Raw genomic sequence first — 14,013 nt, 5'->3', positions numbered from 1 at the left:
ACTGTGTGTGTGGAGCAAATATCTCTAGGATAACTCATGCAGTTCACATTTTTCTTTTCCTTTCTTTTACTATTTAATTGACTCCTTTATTTTGCCTCTCCCATTTATCCATCAGCTAAACAACACGATTTAGTTATCCTGTAAATGGAAATTAGTCAAGAGCACTGCTTTTTTGGTGGTGGGGGAAGGGTTGCTCTGTTTAACAGTCCTAGCTGTCCTGGAACTCACTTTGTAGACCAGAGTGGCCTTGAACTCACAGAGATCAGCCTGCCGCTGCCTCCTGAATGCTGGCATTAAAGGTGAGGACCACCATGCCTGGCTCTGTACTGTCTCATTTTCAGACTGTCCTGAGGATGGGAGGTGTTTACATTCTCACTGCTGTGTTGGTGAGATGGCTCACGCCTCCAAGGCTGGTAACCTGATTTCATCCTTGGATCTGAACAGTGGGAGAAGAGGATTGATTCCAGCAAGTCATCCTCTGGCCCGCACTCCCCCATAAACAGAAAATGTAATTTAAATTTTTCACTGTAAACTGATATATACGGCTTACCCGGAAGCACATAGCAAACTGCCAACAGATCAACTGGCTCCTAACCCAACACTGGTTTTAACTTTTGTTGGGGAATGATACATAGAAAACTCTGAAAGGGCAGGAGCAAGGAGGATTCAGACGAGGGAAAGCAGATCCTTGGTGGCTCTGACCTGGGTCCCACCCAAACCCTAGGGGGTCCCTGGAGTCCTTACCACCTGGCTGCCATCCATTGGTTTCTGTGGTCAGGGCCTGGAGAATGCCATGGTTCTTCAGCTCTGAGATCTGTAGGGGCAGGCGACCTTTAGAGTGAGGGTGGACTTCCTGTCTCCCTCCACACAGCTCTTCCCACCCACTGTATATGAAACATTCTGGAAATGAGAGGCAGAATATAGAATGAGAGAAGAATATAGTTTGCTCTGATGGACTGATTAAAAGTAAGTGTGTGTGTGTGAGAGTGTGTGTGAATGTGTGTGAGTGTGTGTGTGAGTGTGTGTGTGTGTGTAAGTGTGTGTAAGTGTGTGTGAGTGTGTGCACTCACGTAGGCCAGAGGTGAACTTGGGTTTTGTTTCTCAGGAGACTTCCACTTTGCTTTTTGCAAGAGGGTCTCTCACTGGTCCCTGAGGCTCCCCGCTTTGGCTACACTAGCTGCCCATTGAGCCCCAAGATCTGCCCGCCTCTTCTCTCACAGCACTAGGATTGCAAGCACAGCCCCCATGCCTAGTCTTTTATGTGTTCCAGGCATCAAACCCAGGTCCGCATGTGGGCACGACAACTTTACTGTGGATTACCTCAGTCCTAACTGCGTGTGCATGTGCACACTCACGTGAGCTAAGAGCCGAGTGCACACTAAACACTCATTCTACACTGAGCTACACCCCAGTTCTAAATTCAATCTTGTTTTTGTTGAAGACAGAGTATAGCTATATTGCACAGGCAGGCCTTGAACTCTTGTCTTCCTGTCTCAGACTCTGATATGCACGGACTTACAGGCCTGCACCACCTCCTCCAGCTAAAAGATATTCTTAAAGTGGAGGTCCTGGATACGTTGACTGTGCGGTTGCAGTTTGTTAATGTGTGGGACAAACGCATGTCCTGTTGAATGCTATAAACACAGAGGCACACAGCCTCTTGGGACAGTGGTATGCTTTGGCATCCCTAGTGCATTCGATGCTCATCCTCTGGGTGCTATGATCTTATCAGACAGACACTGTGTGTTGGGTTTGTGCTTGCCCAGATGTGAGCTCCTGGAGTCTATGCCCTCCTTTGTCCCCAGTACAGGGAAGCCTAGGTTGGCAGCAGAGGCACGCAAGAGCGGGTGATATATACCGGAACTCCTCTGAAAGCCATGAGTGCGCCACTGTCCTTGTACAATGAGGAGTGCCCAGCAGAGACACTTTCCACCTGCAAGACAGACAGACAGACAGACCAGGGTCAACTTCCTGCAGCAATCTCCCATAGTTTAAATTCCCATGGTTTAAATTCCTCATCTTTTCCTAGAATAAGAAAGAAATGAGCTTTGGAGAAATCTAAAGAAAAACCACTTAGACATGGTGGTGCACTTGGGAAGTTGAGGCTGAGGAACAGAAGAGCCTATCTCTACCCTCAGCTCCCACAGAGGGGGTGGTGCTGCAGGCTTTTGCTTGAGACACTGGGTTCACATGATCTGAAGAGAACCATGTAGCATGGTACATGTAGTACTGTAGGTCTAACATGGTGTAGCACAGATATGGCTAGGGTACCTACCATAAGAGAAAGGAAGGGAGGACAAAGGGTAGAAGAAGGGAGGAAAAAACTATAAAAGGATTACTTAATGATATTTAAGAAATCACTTCATGTATGCATGTATGCTGGTACATACGTATGTATGAGGCCATGTGTGTCAAAGCATGCATGTGCAGGTCAGAGGACAATTTGTAGGGGTTGGGTCTCTCCTTCCACTATGTGAGTCTGGGGACAGAACTCAGTAGGCTTGGCAGCACGCGCCTTTACTGCTGAGCCATCTCGCCAGCCCCTAAGTCCTGGAACTTGCATCAGTGAAGTTCATTTAGGCACTTTGCCCAGCCCTTTCACTCAGCAAACCTTTCCCCTGATAGCGTTTAAAAAACGTAAGAGCTAAGTAGCACTGGAACACACCCTTAATCCCAGCACTTGGGAGGCAGAGGCAGGCGGAGAGTCTGAGGCCAGCCTGGTCTACAGAGTGAGTTCCAGAACAGCCAGGGCTACACAGAGACACTGTCTCAAAAAAACAAAACAAAACAAAAACCTAACAAAAAACAAAAGAAGCAAAACCAAATCACAGCGACAAAGCACTTGCATAACTGGTTCCCCTCACATCACAAGCACAGATTAGGGGCCAATCCTACCTCATTAGGAAAGAATTCTATAAGCCAGTAAATTAAAAGAATTTCCAGGAAGCACGTGACAGGGAGGGAGAGTCAGTTTTCTCAAGATGTGTGGGCCCTGAATGGTCCCAGTGCCCCAGCAGCTCCCTTCACACCCACAAACACCTGAGCAGAACAAACTGCACTTGAGGCATTATTATTTTTTTTTTTAATTAAAGAGAAGTCATAAATTTGGGAGGGGTCTGGAGTGGCTCTGGGAAGAGTTCGGGGCAGAAGTAAGAGGCAAATGCTATCACATGTATATACCATATACATGTACAAAATTCTTGAAGTTAGTAAAAATAAATTTTAAAACACACACAGGGGATTTTGTCTCAAGCCAACCACTCAACCATTTCCCCAAACCAAACAATCCAAACAACCGAGAGTGGTAGTTACAGCCTTGCAATCCCAGCCCACGGGAGGCAGAGACATCGCCTAAGATGCCGTTAGCTGACCAGTCTAGGCTACAAAGCTAGACCGGCACAAATACAAAACACAAAAATAATCCAGTAGAAAATTCGTGATTTGCACAGAAGGAAATATCATTTTAAATGGCCTGAAGTGTGAGGTTTGTGTAGGCGCATGTGTGACAGTCAGAACCCAACCTAACATGTCTATCCTCACTTCCCTCCTTGCTTTGAGGCAGGGTCTCTTATTCCCGCTGGTGTGCCAGGCTAGCAGGAACACGGAGGGGACTACCTCAATCTCGCCATGGGGGTCACAGGCACAAGGCACCACATCTGGTCACATGGGTTCTGGGGATCCATGTCGTGCAGAAAGAGCTTCACCCTGTGAACCACCTCCCTGGCTCAAAAGTACATCCTTATTGTTCAGAATTGTATCTTATTTTTATTGTGTCTTCCCCTGTATCTGAGAATGCCATGTGTGTGCAGGCGCTCAAGGAAGCCAGGAGAGGCTCGGGTTCTGCGGTGACAAGCCCTCTGACATGGGTGCTGGGAACTGAACCCAGGAGCTCTGCAAGAGCAGCAAGTGCTCCAGCTGCTGAGCCCTCTCTCCAGCCTCAAGATTTAAAAATCATAGATGTGATGGCTATTCTTGGTTGTCAGCTTGACTACATCTGGAATTAACAAATCTAAGCTGCTGGACAGACCGTGGGGGATTTTTATTGGCCATCTGAAGTGGAAGGAGGCACCTTAACTCTGGGCCCGCACCTGCTTCTGACAGCCTACATAAAGGATACGAAAACAGAGGCTTTGGCTTTGCCTGCTGACCCTCGCTCTCGCTGGCAAGTCCATCCCTTCAGTGGCATTAGAGCCTACTTCCTCAGGATTCTGGTGCGTTCTGAAGACCAGCTGAGACGTCCAGACTCATGGACTAAACAACTGCCGGATTCTTGAACTTTCTTTTAGGATAGGAGGATCACAACCTGTAAGCCACTCTAATACATACATACATACACACACATGCACGCACGCACGCGTGCACACACACGCACAATCAGTTCTGTCCTTTAGAGAACCCTAATACATATCAATAAATGGCATATGAACTATTCTGAGATAATGTTTCAGTGGTTAGGTTCTCAAAGGTCAAAAAATGTGATAATTTTTTTTTTTTTTTTTAGCTAGATGATCAAGGGTTACAATAACATGCAGGCATGTCTAACCTTTCAACCTTACAGCAGACACTGTCATCTATCAAATTTACAATCAAGAAACACAGACTCAAGCTATAAAAAAGAGAAAGTTGCAAGAAAGATGTTCTAATGCTGTAAATGTCCTCTTAAAGAATATAGTTTTGCTGGGCGGTGGTGGTGCACGCCTTTAATCCCACGGCACTTGGGCAGCAGAGGCAGTTGTTTCTCTGTGTTCGAGGGCAGCGAGGTCTACAAAGAGAGTTCCAGGACTGCCAGGGCTGTTACACAGAGAAATTCTGTCTTGAAAAACAAAACTAAGCCAGGCGGTGGTGGCGCACGCCTTTAATCCCAGCACTTGGAAGGCAGAGGCAGGTGAATCTCTGTGAGTTCAAGACCAGCCTGGTCTACAAGAGCTAGTTCCAGGACAGGGTCCAAAGCCACAGAGAAACCCTGTCTCGAAAAACCAAAAAAAAAAAAAAAAAAAAAAAAAAAAAAAAAAAAAAAAGAAGAAGAAAGAAAAACAAAACTAAACAAAAAACAATCAAACAACCAAACGAAACTCTAAACCTTAAGTAGGTCCAGTCAGTGAGACACAGTGCAGTCCTGAGGAAGTGCTGGTCTCTGGGGTTTATCACAGCACACAGGCTGCCGTATCTGTGCGCCAACTGCACGACCCGAGAGCTTCTTTCCACACGCCCTGTGGAACTTAGCTTTCCTTTTCTCAGAATGGAAGAGACGCCTCTATCTTTAATATTCATTCCATCACTGTTGTTTGTTTGGAATCTTGTTTCATTCTGGAGCTCTGGCTGGCTGATAACAAGTGCTGACCCCTTGGTCTCCAGCTCCTCCCGAGGGCTATGGTGACAGGTGGGGAAGTTTCAACAGAGAGCCACCTCACCGTCTTCTACCCATTTGTTTCATTTATCTTACCATTCCTTCCTACCTTTCTCTTTCCTCCTCTCTTTCCCATTGTCAAACACACACACACACACACACACACACACACACAGTGCACAGGATGCTGTGAGTTCGAGGCCAGCCTGGTCTACAGAATGAGGTCCAGGACAGCTGAGGCTACCCAGAGAAACCCTTTCTCAATTTTTTTTTAAAACTTAAGACTTATTTTATGCGTATGAGTATGAGACCGGCATGTATGCCTGGTCACATTATGCACGCATGCCTGTGACCTGTAGAGGCCAGAAGGCATCAGGTCTCCCGGAACAGGAACTACAGATGGTCACGACCCATCCATCACATGGTGCACAGGCTGAATCTGGAGCCTCTGCAAGAGCAGCCTGTGCTCTTGACCACTGAGACATCTGTCTAGCCCCTTATGTTCTTTTGAGACAGGACTTGATGGTGCTGCCCTGGCTGGTATGGAACTAACTAAGTAGATCAGGCTGGCCTCCAACTCACAGAGATCCACCTGTCACTGCCTCTAAGTGCTGGGACTAAAGGGGTGGCCACCACACCAAGCTCTATTTTGACTTTTTAAATATTAAGTGTGTATATCTGTGGGGGTGTATGTCATATGTGTGCAGAGGCCACAAAGGACACCGATCCCTGGAGCTTTAGTTACAGGAGGCTATGAGCCAACTGACGTGGATCCTCTAGAAGAGTAGCTAACTTTTTTTTTTTTTTTTTGCTTTTTGTTTGTTTTGTTTTGTTTTTCAAGATAGGGCTTCTTTGTAGCTTTGGGGCCTGTCCTGGAACCTGCTCTGTAGACCAGGCTGGCCACAAACTCACAGAGATCCGCCTGCCTCTGCCTCCTGAGTGCTGGAATTAAAGGTATGTGCCACCACCACCCAGCTCTAGCCCACTCTTTAAGTCTTATGACTCCCATGCATACAATCCAAGTTTCTGTGCAAAGGGCTACACAGAGACCTTCTCTTATATGTCTTTCTGCCTTCCACATCCATCGGCCTAGTACAAGATACAATAAATTTTTATTGACAATATATCCCAATAATATTTGGTAAATAACTCATCAAAAGTCTCTCAACCAAAAAAAGCCCAGGACCAGATGGTTTCCGCTCAGAATTCTACAAGACTTTCAAAGAAGAACTAATACCAATACTCCTCAAATTATTCCATATAATAGAAACAGAAGGAACATTGCCAAACTCTTTTTATGAGTCTACAAGTACCCTGATACCCAAACCACAGAAAGACATTACTAAGAGAATTACAGACCAATCTCACTCATGAACATTGATGCAAAAATACTAAATAAAATACTGGCAAATCAGAACCATCATCCACCATGACCAAGTTGGCTTCATCCCAGAGATACAGGGATAATTCAACATATGAAAGAAAATCTGTCAACGTAATCCACCATATAAACAAGCTGAACAATAAAAACCACATGATCATCTCAATATATGATAGTTTATATAAGTGATCCCAAAAATTCTACCAAGGAACTTCTACAACTCATAAACACTTTCAATAATGTAGCAGGATACAAGATTAACTCAAAAATCAGTAGTCCCTCTGTACACAGATGACAAAAGGGCTGGGGAAGGAATCAGAGAAGCAAACCCTTCACAATAGCCACAAATAGCATAAAATATCTTGGATTAACTAACCAAACAAGTGGAAGACTTGTATGACAAGAACTTTAAATCTTTGAAGAAAGAAATTGAAGAAGACACCAGAAAGTGGAAAGATCTCCCATGCTCTTGGGTAGGTAGAATTAACATAGTAAAAATGGCAATCTACCAAAAGCAATCTACAGATTCAACGCAATGCCCAGCAAAATTCTTCACAGACTTCAAAAAAAAAAAAAAGGTACTCAACTTCACATGGAAAAACAAAAAACCCAGGATAACCAAAACAATCCTATACAATAAAAGAACTTCTGGAGGCATCACAATCCCTGACTTCACAAACTCTACTACAGAGCTACAGTACTGAAAACAGCCTGGTACTGGCATAAGAACAGACAAGAGGACCAATAGAACTGAATAGAAGACCCGGATATCAATCTACACATCTTCGAACACATGATTTTTAAAAAATATTTATTTATTTATTATGTAAACAACATTCTGCCTCCATGTAAACCAGCATGCCAGAAGAGGGCACCAGATCTCATTACAGATGGTTGTGAGCCACCATGTGGTTGCTGGGAATTGACTCAGGACCTCTGGAAGAACAGCCAGTGCTCTTAACCACTGAGCCATCTCTCCAGCCCCCGAACAGGTGATTTTTGATAAAGAAGTGAAAAATACCAAATGGAAAAAAGAAAGCATATTTAACAAGTGGTTCTGGCATAACTGGATATCAACATGTAGAAGAATGAAAATAGACCCATATCTATCACCATGCACAAAACTCAAATACAAATGGATCAAAGACCTCAACATAGTCAGCCACACTGAACCTCATAGAAGAGAAAGTGAGAAATGCACTTGAATGCATTGGCACAGGAGACCACTTCCTAAATATAACCCCAGCAGCACAGACACTGAGAGAAACAATTAATAAATGGAACTTCCTGAAACTGAAAAGCTTCTGTAAAGCAAAGGACACAGTCAAGAAGACAAAACGACAGCCTACAGAATGAGAAAAGATCTTCACTAACCCCACATCAGACAGAGGTCTGATCTCCAAACTATACAAAGAACTCAAGAAATTGGTCACCAAAAGAACACATAATTCAATAAAAAAAAAAAAATGGAGTACAGACATAAACAGAGAACTCTCAACAGAGGAATCTAAAATGGCTGAAAGACACTTAAGGAAATGTTCAACATCCTTAGTCATCAGAGAAATGCAAACCAAAACAACTCTGAGATTCCATCTTACACCTGTAAGAATGGCCAAAATCAAAAACACTGATGACAACTTATGCTGGAGAGGTTGTGGGGTAAAGGGAACACTCCAGCATTGCTGGTGGGAGTGCAAGCTGGTACAGTTCCTTTGGATGTCAGTGTGGTGATTTTTCAGAAAATTAGGAAACAACGTCCCTCAAGACCCAGTAATACTACTTTGGGTATATATCCAAAGGATGCTCAATCGTGCCATATGGACATGTGCTTAACTATGTTCATAGCAGTTTTGTTTGTCATAGCCAGAACCTGGAAACAACCTAAATGCCCCTCAAACAAAGAATGGATAAGGAAAATGTGGTACACTTACACAATGGAGTACTACACAGCAGAAAAAATAAAACATCTTGAATTTGGAGGAAAATGGATGGACCTAGAAAACATTGTTTTGACTGAGGTAACCCAGACCAGAAAGACAATTATCACATGTACTCACTCATAAGTGGTTTTTAAACATAAAGCAAAAAAAGAAAAGAAAAAGAAAAAAACAGCCTACAAACCACAATCCCAGAGAACTCAGAAAACAATGAGGACACTAAGAGAGACTTACATAGATCTAATCTACATGGGAAGTAGAAAAAGACAAGATCTCCTGAGTAAATTGGGAGCATGAATACCTTGGGAGATGGTGGAATGGGAGAGGGGAGAGGAAGGGAGGGGAGCAGAGAAAAATGTAGGGCTCAATAAAAATCCACACACACACACAAAGAGAAAAATATGTGGTGAATAAAAACCAGATTCACTTTATTCTCCTCTGGCTAGATCTCAGCCCCTTCCTTAGACTTCCCTTTGGAAGAACAGTTTGTCCCCTTCTGAGAAGGAGGAAACCTCCCTGGAGAGCTCAGCAAATGCTCTGTCTGTATTCTGGTCCCTGAATCTCATTTCTGGCAGCAAGGCAGAGGGGAAGGTATAGAATGTAGGCTAGCTGCCAGGCTCACATGGACATACGCGGTGACTGTGGGCCAGCGGGCCTCAGGGTGGCGGTCTGTGTGCTGCTTACATTTTTGTCAATTTGATATAAAACTAGCACAGTTCGGGGCAGTAGCCTCCGCTGGGGAAACATCTCTCTCATACGTACAGGCCTTTAGACAAATCTGTTATTTTGAGACAGGGTTTCAATTCCAGCTGGACTGGAATTCACTATGCAGACCCAGGTGACTTTGAACTCGACTCTGCCTGTCATTGACTCCTGAGTGCTGGGATTAAATGCCCGTGCCATTCTGTCTGACTGATACTTTCTAGACTAACAATTGATGAGGGAGGGCCCAGCCACTGTGGGCAGTGCACGCCTGCTCGGGAGGCCCAGGGAGGTGTAAGAAAGCAGGGTGAAGGCTGAATGCGAGCCCGAGGGGCAAGTCAGTAAGCGTTAGTGTTCTCTATGGCTGTGTTTCAGTTCCTGCCTCCAGGTTCCTTTCCTGACTTTCCTCAGGGATGGGTTGTGAGTTCTAAAATGAACTAAACTCCTTCCTCTACTTTTGGTCATGGTGTTTATCACAGCAATAAAAACACTAAGGAAGGGAGCTGAAGAGATGGCTCAGCAATTAAGAGCACTGACTGCTTTTCCGGCAGACACAGGTTCAGTTTCATAGACACTCACAACTGTCTGTAAGTCCAAGATCTGACACCCTCACACAGACATACATGCAGACAAAATGTCAATGCACATTAAATAAATAAAGACATAAAATTAAAAAAGCTAAGTCAGACAATCAGCCAAAGCCAGTGAATGACAAGGAAGAGAATACTAAATTAATTGATGCTAAGTCCAAGCAATACTGATTTATTAGGGAATTTCAGACACCATCCCCCTTCCCCACCCAAGCAAGAGGAAACAAGAATCTTCAAATAACCCAGGAAACAAGACCTATATGTGGACAGTTCTTCTGGTTTTGAGACAGAATCACAGGAGCCCAGGCTGACCTTGACCTCATTCTGTAGCTGAGGATGACCTAGAATTTCTGATCCTTTTGTCTCTACCTCCCAAGTGTTAGCATCACAGACGTCCACCATGGTGGCTTAGAATCACCTGTCTCTGTCTGTCATCTGTCTGTCTATCTCTGTGACAGTCTGTCTGTCTGATCCTGGAAATAGAACCTACTGCTGCAAGCACGCTAGGCAATTGCTTTACTGCTGAACTACACCTTCAGCCTATGGACCCCAAGAAGATAGACATACGAGCATTTCCCCTAAATATTTCTAAAACTCCACATTGTCTGTCTCATTAACAGTGCAGCCCCCAAAGAGCACCTCCTTCTCTGAGCAGGAGCGCTCACCTGTCCATCTCGTAGTTTGTTCTCGGTCCCAACAGAGCAAGATCTCTCATTCATGCCTCAAGATCACTGGTTCAGACGAGCCTGTCCTCAGGCTCTGGAAAGGGTTTGACTCGATGGTCTGAGCTGCAAAGCTCCCAGGAGAGCCACAGGCCCACGTGCTCTACCTCTGCCTTCCTTCTTGGCGGCCATGCAGGCTACAAGTAAGCAAACAGTCCCTTTGTGCCATCACCAAGGTGCAGAAGGTTTCTGTGAGTCCTGAACGGAGCCCTGGGGACTGTGCAGCTTCTCTCTGGAAAACAGCGGTGGGGCGGGGCAGGGAAAAGAAGAAAAAACTGGCTCTGTCATTCAGTTCTGCCTCCATTCATGAGGAAAATACTTTTAAAATCTTCTATCAACTGTGAATCTATTCTCAATAAGCAGGATGCTTAGCCAGATGTCTACAGCTTACTGCCCACAATGCAGGACTGGATGGGACATACAGGGGGCTGGAGGGGGTTGGGGATGCACTATGACTGTCTAGACGGCAGTGGCACTGACCTACTTAGTGGGTGGGGTCTGTTTCTGGCCATGACCTCACTGAGACCTAGCTGGCTTATGGGGGTGAGGCTGACTGGCGGTTGCACTTTACTGAAGAGCTCTGGCTCTGTTCAGGTGCTAGACCCAGGAGGAGCTCTGGGGCTTACGAATCTAGGCCTGTTCCCCAGAGGGACAGAAAAACTCAAAATACCAGATGATATCGTAACCTTGCTAAGTCAAAATGACCAAATTTGTTTGTGTGTGTAGTTCTGGTGCTGGCGATCAAATCCAGGTCTTCATGCATGCCAAGCTACCACTGAGCTACATCTTCAGCTCAACTTATGTGTGCACACACAAGCATACATGTTCCTAATAAGCCCAGGTGCTGTTACAACCCAGGGTCTGTTCAGCTTAGTTTTTCAGACAGGATTTCTCATTTGCCTGGAATCCAACAAGCAGGCTGGGCTGACCAGCCAGTGAGCTTTAGAGATCTGCCTGTCTCCACTGTCCTAACGCTGTGATTACAATAATGTGTTACCACACTACCACACCCAATTTTTAGAAATTATTATTTTTATTCATGCAGGTGTGTTTGTCTATCATGTATGCACAGATCCATAGGGTATCAACTGGAGATGGAGCTACAGATGCCTGTCAGCTGCCATGCAGGTGCGAGAGCTCAGTCCTGGGCCTCTGCAAGGGCAACAAATGTTCTTAGCTGATGAGCATCTCTCTCTCTCTCTCTCTCTCTCTCTCTCTCTCTCTCTCTCTCTTTCTCTCTCTCTGACGTAGGGATGTGGATATACAAACAGGATGTAAAGATGCAGTTCAGTCTGGCCTCAGACTTGCTATGTAGCCGAGGCTTGCTTCTGCTTCTCAAGGCTGGGACAACGCTGTGGAAAGCTGAGAACTCTCGCCCAGCTCCTTTGCCTTTCATCTCATGTCATCCAGGACTAGGGCAGGACAAAGATCACATGACAATCACGAGGGACTAGACATCATGGACGCCTGTCACATCAGATGATTGTGTCAAACTGAGACAGTCTTCTCGTGGACAAGAGTTCCCAAGACCTTAGTGGCAGGGATTGATGTGTGTGGGTCAACAGAAAAACACGAGACCTGGGACATAGATCACCTGAAAAGCAATTGCTCATCATGTGTGAGATCCTGGGCTCAATTCCCAACAATGGAAAAAAATATGAAGATCAGGGATCACCTTCAATATGGTAGTGTACGCCCCTGGAGACAGAGTCAGGAAAATAACTCTAAGTATGAGGGCCACCTTATCTACATAGAGCTCCAGTCTACATGCAAGACTTTGTCTCAGTAAAAAACAAAATAAGGGCAGGTGAAATGGCTTAGTGGGTAGAGGTGCTTGCCAGCAAGTCTGACGACCTGAGTTCAATCCCCAGAGGGACCCACATGGTAGAAGGAGAAACAAGTTGTCTTCTGACTCCACACAGGCACCATGGCAAACAGTTCCACTTGCCCCCCCCCCCGCCGCCCCACTAAATACAATTTTAAAAAGCAAAACAAGAAGAGGCTGGGAAGACGGCTCAGTGGGTAAGAGAGCTTGGGTAAGAGAGCTTGCTTCGGGAGTAGAGACCTGAGTTTGGCTCCCTTGCAGTATGGGGATGAAGATGTAATGACTACCAGTTGATGGTCCTAGTTCCCGGTTCTGTTAGAGACCCAGCTCCAAAGGCACAAGGCACAGAGAGACAGAACAGGGCAATTGGCAGTCCTCCTCGGGCCTCTCTGTTTCTATATGGCAGGCATGCTCACACCCACACCAAGGAGTCAGGTGGAAAGGCCGGGGTTGTACCATAGCGGCAGGACACTAGATTCCACCCTTAAAACCAAGGGAAGAAAAACGTGGCTGGAGGGTTCTCACACAGCCGACAGTCACACTTCACAGGCTCGGAGAACTAAGGCAGGAGACAGGCATCTCCACAGAGTCGGCTCATGACTGGAGGAATCTGATCCACCTTCCTCAAAGTCTGGCTGCCCATAATAAAATGGGATCATTGACAGCTTTTGGGCTGTGATCTAGGAAGGATGTGGTAGTCCCTGACCTGCAGCATCCCCCGGAACTAGCTTTCTCTCCCTGGAACCTCAGCATCCACCTCTCTTTTCCTTTCCTCCCATCTTGGCCTGGATGGCAGCACAGGATCACACACACACACACACACACACACACACACACACACACACACACACTAGCTGACCTGGCAGGGGCACAGGTAGGTTTGCTATGGCAGGCTCAGGAAGGTTTTCCTCTCACTGTGTGGGAAACAAACCAAGCATCACAGAGGCATGCCCTGCTTTCAGTGGTTGACTGGAGCGCTGTTGGGGCCTGTGAAAGGGACAAAATCCTCAGTGATGAAGTCCCTCCTCCTGATGGCTGGTGTTTGAGGAAATGGGCTTCCTATAAAAACAGTCTCAAATCAAGTACTTTTCTCAAAGGGCAACGTTAAGAGGGTAGGATAGCTACACTGTCCTCTGGAGCTAACTTAAAGAGGTCATTTAGAAGCTGGTTTATCCTTAAATGCAAATGGACACAGAGGCATGATGATCCCTGATGGTCTTTCTTGAGTCTTGTTCCTAGGTGGTTTGGTACTTAGAGGCCCCTTCCCTCCAGAGTAGTTGTGATTAGGGGATCCAGCTAGGTGCAACTTCAAGGATCAATCCCGTTCCCATACTCCGCCCCCCGCCCCGCAATGAGTGACAGATTCAGAAGAGCACTTGTGCAGTTCTCAACAGGGCTCTCATTTCAAGAAATCCAAAGGAGCAGAGGTTGTGTGGGTGTTTACCTGGGGCCTTCATCCCGGATCCAGGCATAAGACCCCTCTCCAGGGAAGGTCAACAAAGCCCGCCA

The 14,013-nt window shown here is 45.8% G+C and overlaps 1 protein-coding gene across 8 annotated transcripts in view; it reads right to left on the bottom strand.

The window, feature by feature from the left end:
• Elmod3 (ELMO domain containing 3) overlaps positions 1–14,013 on the bottom strand; it is a 48,074-nt gene that overhangs the window by 33,490 nt on the left and 571 nt on the right. For 6 of the 8 annotated variants that reach the window (XM_057768586.1, XM_057768537.1, XM_057768595.1 and 3 more), the window contains exons 2-4: positions 10,623–10,911; positions 1,859–1,933; positions 745–814 (exon numbers count right to left, since the gene is read on the bottom strand). In XM_057768586.1, coding sequence (XP_057624569.1) covers positions 745–814; positions 1,859–1,933; positions 10,623–10,676 — 199 coding nt within the window. In that variant the 5' untranslated portion in view covers positions 10,677–10,911. Of the gene's footprint in view, positions 1–744; positions 815–1,858; positions 1,934–10,622; positions 10,912–12,273; positions 12,358–13,948; positions 13,967–14,013 lie in introns of those variants that run through there. The other 2 variants (XM_057768569.1, XM_057768561.1) reach the window with 2 other exon arrangements.

Source organism: Chionomys nivalis, chromosome 1, assembly GCF_950005125.1.
Source record: "Chionomys nivalis chromosome 1, mChiNiv1.1, whole genome shotgun sequence".
NCBI lineage: Eukaryota > Metazoa > Chordata > Mammalia > Rodentia > Cricetidae > Chionomys > Chionomys nivalis.
Note: the sequence above shows the minus strand (reverse complement) of the source record. Positions and strands in the feature narration are given on the sequence as shown.